Source organism: Porites lutea, chromosome 5 (assembly GCF_958299795.1).
Source record: "Porites lutea chromosome 5, jaPorLute2.1, whole genome shotgun sequence".
In the NCBI taxonomy this organism is placed as follows: Eukaryota; Metazoa; Cnidaria; class Anthozoa; order Scleractinia; family Poritidae; genus Porites; species Porites lutea.
Window position 1 is genome coordinate 45,251,878 of NC_133205.1, and position 15,000 is coordinate 45,266,877.

The 15,000-nt window shown below is 39.0% G+C and overlaps 1 protein-coding gene across 1 annotated transcript in view; it reads left to right on the top strand.

The window, feature by feature from the left end:
- LOC140938742 (heparan-alpha-glucosaminide N-acetyltransferase-like) overlaps positions 1–15,000 on the top strand; it is a 26,938-nt gene that overhangs the window by 7,259 nt on the left and 4,679 nt on the right. The window contains exons 4-16 of the mRNA XM_073388267.1: positions 594–709; positions 2,107–2,176; positions 2,696–2,756; positions 3,573–3,641; positions 4,473–4,522; positions 5,181–5,257; positions 5,347–5,377; positions 5,934–6,073; positions 6,758–6,870; positions 7,426–7,556; positions 8,373–8,499; positions 14,344–14,430; positions 14,537–14,611. Of these exons, the coding sequence (XP_073244368.1) occupies positions 594–709; positions 2,107–2,176; positions 2,696–2,756; positions 3,573–3,641; positions 4,473–4,522; positions 5,181–5,257; positions 5,347–5,377; positions 5,934–6,073; positions 6,758–6,870; positions 7,426–7,556; positions 8,373–8,499; positions 14,344–14,430; positions 14,537–14,611 (1,147 nt within the window). The remainder of the gene's footprint in view (positions 1–593; positions 710–2,106; positions 2,177–2,695; positions 2,757–3,572; positions 3,642–4,472; positions 4,523–5,180; positions 5,258–5,346; positions 5,378–5,933; positions 6,074–6,757; positions 6,871–7,425; positions 7,557–8,372; positions 8,500–14,343; positions 14,431–14,536; positions 14,612–15,000) is intronic.

Genomic DNA, 15,000 nt, shown 5'->3' on the forward strand with positions numbered 1-15,000 from the left:
CGAAAGTTGACAATCTGTTGTATTAACCTTACTCTCAGATGGTTTTTTGGGCTTTCTGGGAACATCGTCATGGAGGGGGGGTGCAGCTTAAATTTGTGGTGGGCCTGAAAAGCTCCCCCCAGTCCCCAGTCTGAATACAGTGTAGGATAAAGAAGTTCTGTACTGTATTATTTTAAGACACGTCTTAATAGAGAGGAGAAGTCTTTGCATCATGTTCCCATGGTAGCAAAATTTTTCTATGACAACAAATAAAAACATCAGTTAAACAGTGGATTCGCACTGCTTCAAACTTCATCGATCTTATTTAATTGCATTTAATTTTTAATTGTCAATGTTGGCGAATTTTTTCTGAGTTGAATCTGATCATGAACACGTATCTAAGTTTAGAAAAAGAAAAAGAAAATATTCCATGTCAATGATGCCAAAATGTGGCCTAGATTGAACACTGTTTACATAACTTTTATTGTACTAGACTGTTGTCCCGCGGGTAGAAGATCAGTCTAAACTGCACTTTATCAAATCCATAATTAGGAAATTGTATTATTCTCTGTGTCTCTCTTTAAAACTGGTCATTCTTTTGTTACATATTGCAGCCCTAAACCTCACAAATTTGGAGAGCATGGTACATACACATACAAGATCCATTCTGTAGGCAGAAACACAAACTGTGTTTTTATTACAGACAAGAAACCAGATAATCCTTTCTTACGTGAGTAAATACATCTGGGTGTGCTCAAGGAGCTTTTTTTTCTTCTTAGTTCGAATAATATGTTGTGTTTGACAAAAATTCATTTCAACTCTCATGCAAACTCTGTATTTTCACATTTCGGTATAAGCAGATCTTCCCAAAAGCATTCTTTAGTGGCCACATTTAAGAACCATTCTCATACAAATGAAAGTGTCCAGCTCTATGGACACCTTTTTTCACTTCCTGGACATGTCAGCTTACAAGAGCTTATAATTATAATCCACTGTAATGGTAGCCATAAGTGAAAGGAGTGCATCATAGTTTTCAAACTATTTAGTTATTATTTAACCCAGTAACATGTACTACATGGTGATTTATTTACCGGAGAGTCACCATTTGAAGGCACAAAGATTCACCTTCTTGTTACCGTCTACACTTTATATAAGCGTCTCTTAATCCAAAACTTTGTAGCTAACGTGATTGCAAAATTAATACGGTGTACATGTAGATCATGCAGGCTGTGGTGGTGTTCTGACTTCACAAGTACACTTTTTTCAATTGTTTTATAATATTGATAAATATTATTCACATATAACTGGAAAATTTATATCTAGTCACTAGGCTGAATTTAATGTGGTTTTGCAGTGATTGCTGTCTTCTTTTCACTGGTCCTAGTGATTTATACCACTTACATATGTATTAACCGAGAGTGAAGTAATATTTTAGGGATATCTCAGGCCAAGCAATAGCGAGGTCAATACCGAGGTCTGAGATTTCCCTGTAATGACTGAATGGACAATTAAGGTCAATAATTTATTTATTATATGGCCTCTTCATTATGGACCTACATCTGTAAGCTTGCGATCAATTAAAACCAATAACTGGTCAGCAGATAACTTTCAACCTGAATGAGTTATGCACTTGAACCTGTGATACAGTCATGTAACACTAGTCAGCACATACCCTTTTTGACAGCTGTGAATTGACCATAACATGAATGTCTATAAGGATGTCCACTATCAAGTTAAACACATATTGCACATGTCTTGGACACCTGGGTGGTAATGCCCAGTCATTACAAGAAATAATGCCAGCTTAGCAGCCAATCATAGCGCACGTACTATTGTAGCCACATAGTGAACATAAACAATCAAAGTGGCATCAAGTCAACATAAAGGGGATATACACTGTAAATAGCTTGTACATGTAGCTCCCACGGAACTTAGCTTGATGGTAGAGCATTTGCAGGGTTAATAACCAGAAGCTGGTCAAACTGGTTTGACTCCTTTTGGGATGACTTGGATTTTTTCTTCAAAGCGTTCTGTGTCATATCAGGCTCAAAAAAATTCCCCATCACATTTCCCATGACCTAGTTGCTTAAATGTCAATTAACCAATTTCTGCTTTTTCAATGTTTAGCCTTACTGTATGCTTTCCTTGTTATTTTTGGAGTTGCCATTGTTTGGACAGTATCGTTTTGTATTTTCAGGTGAGGGTTATATGATGATATTTGATGATATAATATCATCAAAAAAAAAACCTGCATGTTACTCATACATGTATTTATTAGTTGTAAGTTGTAAAATTTAAATTCTGAGTAAAGCACAATCTTAGCTGAGAAAATCTACATGTGATTGAACTTCAGTATGGCTGCAATGATCCTGAAGGAAGTTATGTGTAGTAGTATTTTTTTTTCTCAGTTAGTAACTTATTTTATGGTATCCTTATTGCCAAAGCTGTACATATATGCCCTTTACATACAATACAGCTGTAACACTGTCATTTACTTTTAATATGTCACTCAGATCACCTTAATTACAATATATTAATGTAGCTTTAACATGTTTAACTGAGTAACTTTTGCCTGGTACCAATTATATTTACATAACTGTACTTTTAAGTGATATTTTCCCTTTGTGTACCCGCTCTCATTTATTTGTCTTTTTTGTTTTGTTTTGTTTTGTTTTTTATGTTGTTGTTCGTTTGTTTGTTTGTTTTTTTGCTTTAGGAAATACAATCTCTTCATTAACTGGAGACTATTTCAGGACACAGAAAGTCTTATAAATGCTGTAAGTAAGGATGTCAAGAGCTGTTAAACTTAATACCTTATGTAATAATAATAATAATAATAATAATAATAAAAACAATAATAAAAGTAATAACAACAATAGTAATGATAATGATAATTATTATGGCTGAGAAATGAAGAATGATGAGAGGGGTGAAGAAAGTTATTGCAGCTGTTGTTGTTGTTGTCAGTGTCATTGTTGTTGTGTTCCTTTTACATAGCTGTAGTTGTTATTCATTCAAAATATTTCTCCGTCTCTGATCCCCCGGCTAATTCTTCATACTAACTGGCCCATTCCGTATTTGGGAGATGCGAGCAATATACCATCGATTCGATGGTATAAATAATTATTATTGTAATATATAACATTGATCAAGCTCGTTTCCAGGCGTGGCAGACTAGCTGTTTATTCCCGAGTGCGCAAAAAAAGAAATGGCATTTACGGCTATCCAAAGATGAAAATAGCTGAAATTTTGACTAAAATTAACCCAACGGAAGAAATGCAAGTACGCATAAAAACGTATTAATGGACCGTGCGGATATAGGCCAAAGTGTTAATGAACGTCTACAAGAAGGTGAGCTTGTTAAGAACTTAAAAATATTTTTGAATGAATGAAAAAATAATTAATGAATTCCGCTTTCGTGTGATGTGAAGAATTATGCAGATCACAGAGGATTGGATTATCCAGGCTGAACATGATCCACCTCGCCTCGGCCTTCACTACCTCAGTGGGTAACATCTTCCGCGATCTGCATAATAATTCTTCACGTCCTACTCAGCCTCATTCAATAATTGTTCTTTATGATTTTTTTTCAGGATCTTGGCAGCCCAAATTTCAGTGGTTCTGTCGATGGTCGCGCTCCTCGTGATCGAGAAGAGATGCAGGTGAGTAGGGCTATGGCAAGTTTTTTTTTTTCTTTTTTTTTAATTGTATTTTAATCAGACAGTTAGTATTCAGGTTTACTTCAATTTAAGACTTCTGATTTGGAAGTACATATAGAAGGAACATCAGGCAATTGAAGTTTCAGTTGTGTTTGATTGCTCAAGGTAGTCTGGAGATTGAAAAACTGAACATTTTAAACATCGTTGAGGCTTTTTGGACATGGGCATTTGTTATTGAGCATGAGTATGCCGGGAATTCACCTCGGTTTTGTCTGATACAGTTATACAATGATAATTAAGTCTACACGAGTTCCTTTGTTACCATTTATTTGTAGTAGTCTTTTAACTACACGTAACTGAACTAGATCATATTTAACTAGGCTAAGCATTTTTAGATTTTTTTCTCTTATTATTTATTCAAATATTTCGCCGTGTCTGATTGGCTCAAATCCCCCGGCTAATTCAGACTTTTTACAATCCATTCGATGATATATTCTTGCGGAAACGTCCAGGATTATCCGAAAAGGGAAAAGCCGAATTACTGACTACAACTGAGCCGAACAAAGGCAAGAACTTACAAAAAATGCTGCTTGATGAATGGCATCTACTTTTTGAGACTATGCCAAATAAACAGACGAATGGTTTTGAAGGAACAGGGTGTTAAGAACTTTAAAATGTTTTAAATGAGTAATAAAACAATTATTGAATTCGCCTTTCGTATAATATGAAGAATTATGCAATTCTCTGAGGTTGTTATCCACATTACTTTCCTCGATCCGCATAATTCTTTACATCATGCTTAGCCTCATTCAATAATTTTTGATTATTTTATAGCCAGAACAGCCTAAAAAGCAGAGACTCAAGTCACTGGATACATTTCGTGGGTGAGTAAGGGATAATAACGTGAGACCGGGACGAACTCAGACCGGTATGAGTTCATATCGGTCTCCATACATTTCTTTTCATGCGTTTGCATGGGACCGGCCTAAAAATGAACTCAGACCGCCCTGACTTCGTGTCGGTGGCTGACCCGACACGAGTTATATACTTTCTTACCGGTCTGAGACTGTACCGTTCTCATGTAAAACTGAAACAAATCTCAGACCGGGTCCATAAATGGCATGTTTCTTCGTATGGCTCGATCACTTTTGCTCTTTCTTATAAGAAATAAGGACACTGCTATGAATAACTGTAAACAAGACTTGGAAGTAGCTTTAATTGAATATATGTTTCGGTTAATGTGACGGATTGCACCGTTTTGAGATGCTGTGCCCTTAACACGCCACCAGATGAGCGTTAGATAAAGTTTACAATTTTCTGGGAGCAGTAAAATCTACGGTTCTCTACTCACTGTCTTAATTGGCGTAAATTGTGTACCAGTTAGGACAGTTAGCGAATAATATGTTAAATAATCGACTCAAGAAGGTTATATAGCGCCAAGAATCTCCTGTTTTTGAGTTTGTATCGGTCTCATAGTGATAACGATAATACTAAGAGTGATAATACTGATACAAATTACCATGTTTTATTTCTTGTTTGTAGAATTGCTTTGACAATAATGATATTTGTGAATTATGGTGGTGGTGGATATTACTTTTTCAAGCATGCCAGATGGAACGGTGAGGGTTTTCTTTTTTTACCGAACAATCGATCTCCATATTTTCCCTCACATATACACTGACAATGTTTTTTTTTTGTTTTCTGACAGGACTTACAGTAGCAGACCTTGTTTTTCCCTGGTATGACTGGTTCACTAAAAACTTCTTGTACACCTAGCACTGTGCAAGTTGAGTGCCTCATTTTAAGCTGGTTTGAGCGAGGCATTCATGTTCATGCGATTGAGTATTCCAGTATTGCAAGGAGACAACTATGCACATTGCGTCTCCTGGTTGGAGACAATCATAAACATAAAAAAAAACTTATATTGCGCATATACAATAGAAATATTTTCATACGCACTTAATCATCAGCTGTATGCACTAGTGTGAACACATACTTGACTGTCCTTAAGACCGATAAACTACCTCAAGAGCCGACTACGTGATGAGATTTACTACATACTAAGGATTTACCCGCCTGTCTAAACAAATCTTACTAGACGGGTGTCACAGACAAGGCCTGAATTTTCGAGCTGGCTAAATGGACTGAAAAAGATCAATTAACAACAACAACAAGCTTCATTTGGAGGTCCATAAAAGTACATCTATTAAGAATAAGATCTAACATTTAATCACTGGACAATTAAACTAGTTTGTCCTCAGTTGGTCTGATTCATGGATGTTACTGATTTTCTAGGTTCATGTGGATTATGGGTGTTTCAATAGTGATTTCTTTTCGATCACTAAGACAACGTCAAGTGAGACCGATGAGAATATTCCTCAAGATTATTCGCCGCAGCTTAATACTGTTTGGACTGGGTCTCTTAGTGAGCAATTGTAAGTCAGCAACGCCATTTATTTCAGCCTACGTCTTGGTTATTTTCCATCATAGTTGTGTTATGGGATTTGCTCCGTTATTGAATCAATCTTCTAGCTGAGCAATAGACCTTTTGGTTTGTATGTTGTTGTTTTTTTCCAGTGAAGGACTCCACCCTCGGGGGAATTTGCCCCTTTGTCTTTTCATAAATTATACGTGCATATCCACGAGAATAATCCAAAATTTGAATGAAACAGTTTCCTAGTTAAATTGGTTAGAGTGCGGCACCGGTATCGCAGAGGTGCAGAGTTGGACAAACAGTCGATCTTCCCATGTGACGAACTTAACCAACATAAATTAAAATTTATGGGATAATGTATATTTAGCCTCACTCGGAGAAAATTTATTACTGGCCTGCTAAAATTTATTTTTGGTCTTATTCAGTTGATTGGATCGACACGTCCCAAGTTCGAAATCTGTTGGGTCCCAATTTAGAGTTTGGTTTGTTCTCGTTTGGCCTAGGCCTCAGATATCCCACGCATACCCAATTGCTCCTTCCGCACCCGTTTCAAGAACTTTTAAGAAAACCTTTTGTCAGTTTGATTGTTCTACTTACGCTCACCAAGAATATATCGGGTAAATTGCGAAAAAAAATAGCGCACTACACAGCTGCTCTGACTTTTTCTTTTAATCTATTTTTCCAGCGGCAGACTTGGAATACTACAGGGTACCAGGAGTCCTTCAGAGATTCGCAGCCTGTTATTTTATCATTTCTATGTTGCAGTTAATCATTAACCCTGGCGCAGACGCTGTCTTGGTAAATACATGCAGCAAGTGTAGTCGAATGTATAGATTACTGTATAGTTAACAGCGAAATTTTCCTGTTTTAGAATCGAATATCGGGTCCGAATATTTCCCTTTTCCTTGACGGTGGAAGAAACGGTTGACCTGAAAGACTAGACTATTTCTTTAATTCCTATGACTGTTTCAACGCGATACCGAAAGCAAGCGAAGTTAGTTTATTCTTTAGCCGGTTTTGTAAAATCGTGTCTTTCCTCTAATCTACTTTCCAGGCGTGGCCTGGGCCCCATGTAAGCCGCAGGCTACCCCGTCACAATCTTTTTCTGTATAGTTTTCAGTAGATACAACCTGCAACCTGACAAAAACAAATAAATTAATCTAATGACATAGCTAGAAAAAAAGGATTAAAATTGAATTGAAAAAAAAATTTGAGGAGATAATTTAAATGTCAGCAACGTGGTAACTATTCTTTTCTCTTCTTCGTTCGGTTTCAAAATTTAAAAAGATGGCAACCAAAAGAAGCGTGGAGGAAATAAATAAGCATTAACGTAGAGTTTTGTACCGTCAATAGCCTGTGCCGTCAGCGTGGTGGAACCCCATCAGAGATGTGATTGCATTGTGGGCTCAGTGGTTAGTCATGCTGGGTATACTTGTTATTTACCTCGTGATTACATTTGCAATTAAACCGTCTGGCTGTCCACGGTAAGTATACATCATTACACCTTAAAATGGCTTGTATGATAATCGTTGCTTTTGTATTGCCCCATAAATTACTTTATACGAAACTAATCAATTCAAAGGTGTTTCAGTTCGCCGTAAGATCTACATTGGAGCGACAAAATCGTCCAGTTAATAAGGCCTATTAAATGGGATGTTTTTCTAGTAATTGGATTTGAAGTGTATAAAGAATCTTATACAAAAATTTAGAAGGGGCTGTTTCTTTACAAACTTACACCTTCATTCATTTTATTGTATTTTTGGGCTTGACTGACTGAATAACCCCATCCCCTGCTTCAATCTTTAGGATACTGGTAACAAAATCAAGACGAAACCAATTGGTAATAAAGTTATTGTTGACTCTGGTCCTAAACAGGTAGAGATGAGATGGTCTGCTAGTTATCCTATACCATGCGAGCGACCGTTGCTTCTTTGATCGAGCCGCTGTCCAGCGCCATTGACGAATATATTAACTTTTAACAGGTAAAACCTGTTTGGAAACAGGTTAAGGCTCTCGCGCATTTACTTACGCTTTTTTGAAGTTCTTGTTGCCGCTGCGTCGTTGGATCTTAAAGTTTCTACGAAACAACAGGAAAAGATGTCATTTGACGTTGTGATGTAGGTGTCATGTGGACGCCCATGGAAACGCAAACGGTTGCTCGCAGTGGTTTTTCTCCCTTCGTAGCGTAGCGTCCGTGGGCCTGGAGAAACCACTGCTGGCAAGGTAATTACCCAAGGGTTGGCTTCGTTGCATCCTTGTTTGTCATTTATATAATGTTAAATTTGCTTCGTTTCTTGTAGTGGGTACATTGGCCCTGGAGGCCTCGCTGATATTGAAGCGTACGAAAACTGTACAGGAGGAATAGCTGGCTCCATTGACAGATATTTGTTTGGTTCAAAACACATTTACCAGAATCCGACCTGCATGGTATGTATTCAATTTAAGTCGTCCTTCAACCAAGGTAATATTAGGGACCTTACGAAGCTACGACGGTGACAGCAACGGGGACTTCAAGAAAACAGTAGGTTTAATGAGCAAAACATCAACTCTGTACGACCATCACGCATTTTTGGACATTTTCTCATCGTCCCTTCCCAACTATGACGTGAGGCGACTTGACAACGGGAACGCAAGGCGATAAATTAAACCATCTCTGCGGTCTAAGCTCATGCGCGGTCCCTTCTCGTGAGCTCCAACCTAAATTCCCTTCTTTAAAGCCAGTAACAGGCCGACTCGGGATAATCGCCAAATGGTTTGAATGGATGCCAAGTCTATTTTTCAGCGACTTTTTCATGGACGTCGCCGTTGTAGGATCATAAGGTACCTCAGTATTAGGAAGCTTAAGCAAACACGACGGCAACGGAAGGCGTCGCTTGGAAGCGAATTTGTGCTGCTTTTAAACTTTATTACTCTTGTTGAATTTCATAGAATCTGTTTTATGGTATCTAAGTTCAGGAAAAGAAAATCGTCGTCTTGTGTTCACGTCCTCCGTAAAACGTGTAACTAGGACGTTTCACGTCGTATTCGTGCAACGACGGCAAAGAACTGTACAAAAAAACATGATGCACGTGCTAAGTTGTTGTTTTGCTAATCTCGTCTGTTTGCTTTTTTGCCGTTCTCGTTGCCGTCGCCGTCGTCGTTGCTTAAGCTGTCTATTTAAATGCACTGAACGCAAGGAAACCTTGTTTCGTGTTGCGTTTTCAGTCTTCAGTCGCGAGAACGATGTTTATTCGTTTTTGTAGTTACTCTCCCTTGGGGTTTACGAAAATATAGTATCTGTGCACTTGTTCTCTAGACGAAAGGAATAAACGTTTATATTCTAATCACACTGAAACGATTATAAAATATTTTGTAACTAATCTAAATAATCACAAAACACAGAATAGGAGCGGGCATCTCGTTTATTGATCAAGCGAGCGCAAAACGTTACAAAAACAGCATTTCATGATTAGTTTTACAAACTCAGAGAAAATTACAACCGTAAATAAAATAAAAAACTAGGGTTGAAAAAGATGCCTCGAATGGCTCTTGCATAACTTAACAAATCTTAAATAGTGTACTAGCCCCTTGAGACTCCTTACAAACACGCCTTAAATACTTCAGCAGTATTATGCAACCTAATATACATACTCTTGTGAAACTAACAAAACGTTACAAAATATATTTATATTCTAATCACACTGAAACGATTATAAAATATTTTGTAACTAATCTAAATAATCACAAAACACAGAATAGGAGCGGGCATCTCGTTTATTGATGCCCGCGTTCGAAAATAAAGAAAGAGAAATGGCAAACTAAATATGTAAACTTTTAGACACTGAGAGAAGAGAATCTAGTTTGTCCTTAATATAACCGTCTTTAGCTTGATCCGTTTTCCACCTTCCATGACGCTTAAAAAGCCGATCGCTAACGCCTGCGTTAGCGGCCGCGGAAGCACCTCCCGCCCTTAAACTATGTAAACCAAATAAATTCTTCGGATAACCTAATTCAACAAACGCTTGTAAAACTATTTCTCTCGTTCTAGAGTAACTCATACCCGTACTACGCAAACTATAAGTAGAGGTTGCCTTATGAAAATACAAAGAGCGAAAAAAGGATAACGAAGACGACAAATCTAAATTAGCAGCCGAAACATATCTGCGAAGCAGATTGAAGGGGCAAGAAACGTACCCTGTTTTTGCCAACAAGACGTAGGCACCATCCCTATAAACATCCGTTTTACTTTTGTAAACGTAAATCTTGACAAAAGAATCGCAAAAACTAACATCGCAACAGCGTAGGCTAGCTAACTCATTATAGCGGAGAAAAGCGGTATACGCGGTTACGCAAATGGTTGCTAAACGAAGATCAGAAAGATTACCATTAGGACCGGCAAACCTATTACAAATATCTAAAATCATAGCGGGGGTAACGGGTTCTTTTTTAGAAACAGGTTTCGCAAGACCTCTTTTAGCTGCCTCGAGCACGTTCTTAACCAATTTGGAATCGCAAGGACTTTGAAAACCATACAAATTATGCGCCCAATTAATACCATAGCAAGCAGACTCAAGGGAAGAATAAGGGTAACCACCCTGAATCAGGGACTCTAAGTAAAGAGCAACTGATATCTCGTCCGATGGCAGGCAAACGACCTCGTTATAAGGTGAAGACCATTCCCTGAATTTCTGAAAAACTCTTGAGTAACGGTCCGTCGTCGAAGGAGCCTTCGCTTCAATGGTACGCAAGGGAAGATCGGCTGCTAACTTACGAAGCTCTGGATCCTTTAGATGAGCAATCTTCAAAGCAAACGCACGTCTACCTTGTAGAAACACAAACATAATAAGAAAGAAAAATAATTATGAGCAAACGATTGAGCAAGTTAAGTGAAAACAAGAAGCCTCAAAGAGAAAAAAGTCAACCAGCCAAAATGGGTCACACACAGACAGCCAGTGGCGTAAAAACGGACAATCTTCATGTACTGGCAAAAACTAGTGCGTTCGTCGTAAACTGGCCCAGTGGCCTAGTGGTCCAGCGGCCCAGCGGCCTAGCGGCCAAGCGGCATACAACTCCACAGCAATCTATACAGATTCCGGTACCGCCCCGTCGAGCAACAGAAAAAGCACTGGGGTACTAAAATTCTCTGATCCAAAAAGGGAACTCTTGTTCCCCCCATGGAGAAAAACATCCTTACCATTCTCAACGTAGAGACAATCTGCAACAAATGACTTGAAAACACCCCCGCGTTCCACCAAAAGGGGCCAGTAATGGGCTGACGGCCAATAAGGAACTACCAAAATTCCCCGACAATGACACAAACAGACATGAAGGACGACCTTCTTAACTAGCGAAATAGGTGGCACAAGCCAACATGTTTCGCCGACCCAACTAAAGGCGAGCGAATCGACACCCAAGGAATCTGGATTAAAGTATTTGGAATAGAACCTGGGAACCTTGCGATTTTTGTAGCTAGCAAAACAGTCTACTGAGCAGGGGCCCCAAACAGAGGTAACAGCATGAAAATAGCAATCTTTGACTGTCCAGTCATCATAATCAACAATCTTACTCAAATAATCTGCTCTCTCATTCTGAGTACGAGGTATCCACTCAACCTCAATGTCAACCTTATTATCTTTGGCGGTCTGAAATATGTCGAGCGCCAAGATATGCAAATGCTCCTTCATACTACCAGAATGAACAATCGAAGGAACTGCTTGGTTGTCAGTAAACCACTTAACATCGCAGCCTGAGAGAAGGTGTGCAAAACTTTTCAGAGCAAAACTGACGCAGTGAAGTTCTCTCCAGGTAGAGCTCTGGCTCATCTGTAATGAATCCCAGTTAATATGCGAGACAGGCGTATCATCAATTGCAATAAAGGCAGCACAGCCAGTAGCACTGGCATCTGAATAGACAATGCGAGATGGCTTACGAACAGTATTGAGAAACGACCTAGAATTCAGGTTAGAAACGTTATTCTTCCAAAACTCTAACTCTTTGCGAGCGCATGGGTCTAATTCAACACAGGAATCCCACCCATGCCTGCGATCGAGAGCTCTGTGTAGGCTTTTGGTCATCAGCTTGCACACATTGCCAAAAACAAGCATATTAGAAATAATACTTCCGGTGACAGAGGCCAACTGCCTGGCTGGTAATCTACTTTGAAGGAGCACAATGTCAATACTCGCTAGTAGCCTGTTGATTTTTTCCACAGGAATAGATAACAAATTAAGCTTTAAATCCCATTGATAGCCCAACCATCTGAGAGACTGAACTGGAACCCATATGCTTTTAACACTATTAGCTACAAAGCCCGCTTGGGACAAATCTGATTTCACGGCCATAGACTGGGAATAACAGTCAGGAAATGTAGGACATACGCCTAGGCCATCATCCAAATAAACAACAATTTTAATTGCCTGGAGACGCCAATAACGTATTAAGGGCCTCAGAACTTTTGTGAAAATATACGGCCCGGTAGAAATACCGAATGGCAAAACAGTAAATTTATAAAATCGAATAACCCCATCCTTAGACCAGGAAAAGCCTAAAAACTCTTGGTCTGGGGGAAAAATGTCAATATGATGATAACCAGATTTGATATCAAAGGAAAATAGCCAATTCTGAGAACAATCGATAAAGGAATAAAGCATGGTTTTCGCGTCCTCGAATTTAATCTTGGATTTCTTAACAAATTGATTCGGATAACGTAAGTCTAATATGAGCCTTTTCTTACCATTAGCCTGAATGGAAACGGATAGGGGGTTAACCACAGTAGGGGCACACCCACATTCAACCACTGAGCCTGCTATAAGAAGATCAGAAATAGCTTGTTCCACAAATTCACTATGCTGAATGGCAGATCGATTATTGCCAAAGCTAGCTGCGGGTGGAGTGTAAATAAAGGGGATCTTATACCCATATACAATGGTATCGCGAATGAAACGAGAAGCACCTATATGCTCCCAAAAAGCTATATTGCGCTTAAGACTACCTTTAACTTTAACGATAGGAACTCCCTCCTGATATTCGGGACTTATTACATCACTAGATAAATCAGACGCATCAACAGAGTTCTCGACAAGTTCCACTGGGTCAAAGTCATTTAAACATGTAACCAAATTCAGTAAATTATACTCATCTTTCCCTAATCTCTGTAATGCAACATTGCGTTTGTCGTCAGTTTGCGGCCTTGCTACTTGAAGGGACTGCAACGGTTCCTCTAAGGCGGCTGGGGCAGGAAGTTGAATTTGCCCAATGACCTCTCTGTCCGCAACTGAAGCACTTGTCCGAAGGTTGAGGTCGACGCTCGCGAAAGGACTGCCCACGAAAAAGCTGCTGATTAACAGGAAGAGTATTGGAAGAACGAACAGAAGAAGCTTCACTCGATGGCTGACGGGTACTTGTATAGCTAGGTCGGACAGATGAATTCCTACGCTTCTTCTCGCGGATCTTGGCCAATGCCCGTCTTTCTGCTGAACGAAGCCTCTTTTCATCCTCAGAATCCTCCGCCAACTCATCTGATTCGTACTCTTCAACGGCTGTCCAGCCCGCAGGACTCTTATCCGCAAAGCGAATAAGCTTGTTTCGTTTTGTAATAAGTGTCTTTACCGATTCAAGTTCGGAAATCGCTGCTGAAAGGTTCCCTTTTGAGACGTTCTTAATGGCACCGTCCACTAAGTCGTGCAAAGAGATGTTAAGTTCGTACTGTACTTTGTTGCCCTTGAAAGTAAAGGAATTTGACGCTTTCGATTCGGTTTTCAGCTTCTTAAGCTGCGATTGTGTGGCAGCTTCTTTGTCCTCGAGATCGCGCTTAAAGGCAGCGAACTTTTGATCAAATTTGACGTCCAAAAGCTGGGAAAATAACTGCAAAGTTTCAGCGTTTGATAAGGACGTATCCGAGGAAAGAGCACTCGGTTGAGCAGAGTCTCCGGTGTTGTTAGTTTCCAAAGACGCTTGAGGAACGCTCGCTGTTTCAGGACCCGACATGGCATAAAAAACTAGGGTTGAAAAAGATGCCTCGAATGGCTCTTGCATAACTTAACAAATCTTAAATAGTGTACTAGCCCCTTGAGACTCCTTACAAACACGCCTTAAATACTTCAGCAGTATTATGCAACCTAATATACATACTCTTGTGAAACTAACAAAACGTTACAAAATATATTTAACGCACGCACGGGCTCATGAGATCATAACCTGCAACTGCTTGGTGATAGTTCTCAGTTTAGTTTTTTTTATTAATTGATTTATTGATTTTCCATAGTTTTATTATTTAACTTTAATTTTTCTTAGAAAACGTACAAAACCATGGTTCCTTATGATCCAGAAGGAGCGTTAGGCACCTTGACGTCTTCTTTTCTTGTCTTTCTCGGAGTACAGGTTTGTTTGTTTTTTTGTTTTTTTTTCCTGAGCTGCATGGTATCTCATTTAAGCAATTGCTTTAATTTACCCTGATATTACTGAGTATAGGAATTCTTCACTGTAGGCTGGATACACTTTGTTCACATTTCCTAATCACGTGGCCAGAATGAAGCGCTGGATCTTTTGGTCGATAATACTGGTGAGTAGCCCCGCCTTCAGGGTGATATGGGTCAATGTAACCTGCTCACTTGATTGCTTATCATGGGCTCGGTAGTTTAATTTCGTTTGCTAGCAACATTTACAACTTGATTTTCATGGGCTGTTAAGCTGTCCAATTCAGCCTGTTTGATCATGACAAGCTCCTTGTAATCGGACAGACCAAATCGAACAGTTTTCTCTTAATCAATAAATATGGGTAAATATTTACACAATAAAATAGTAATAATTACATGTACATCTAGAACTATATTATGCGAGGAATTTTTCTTTCTTGACTTGTTCAAAAGCATACGGAAGTATTGTTGCAAAGATGTTCAGCTGTAATGTCTCTCGTGCCTCTTCCGTTAAATACAAAGATTTTGAGGGTTT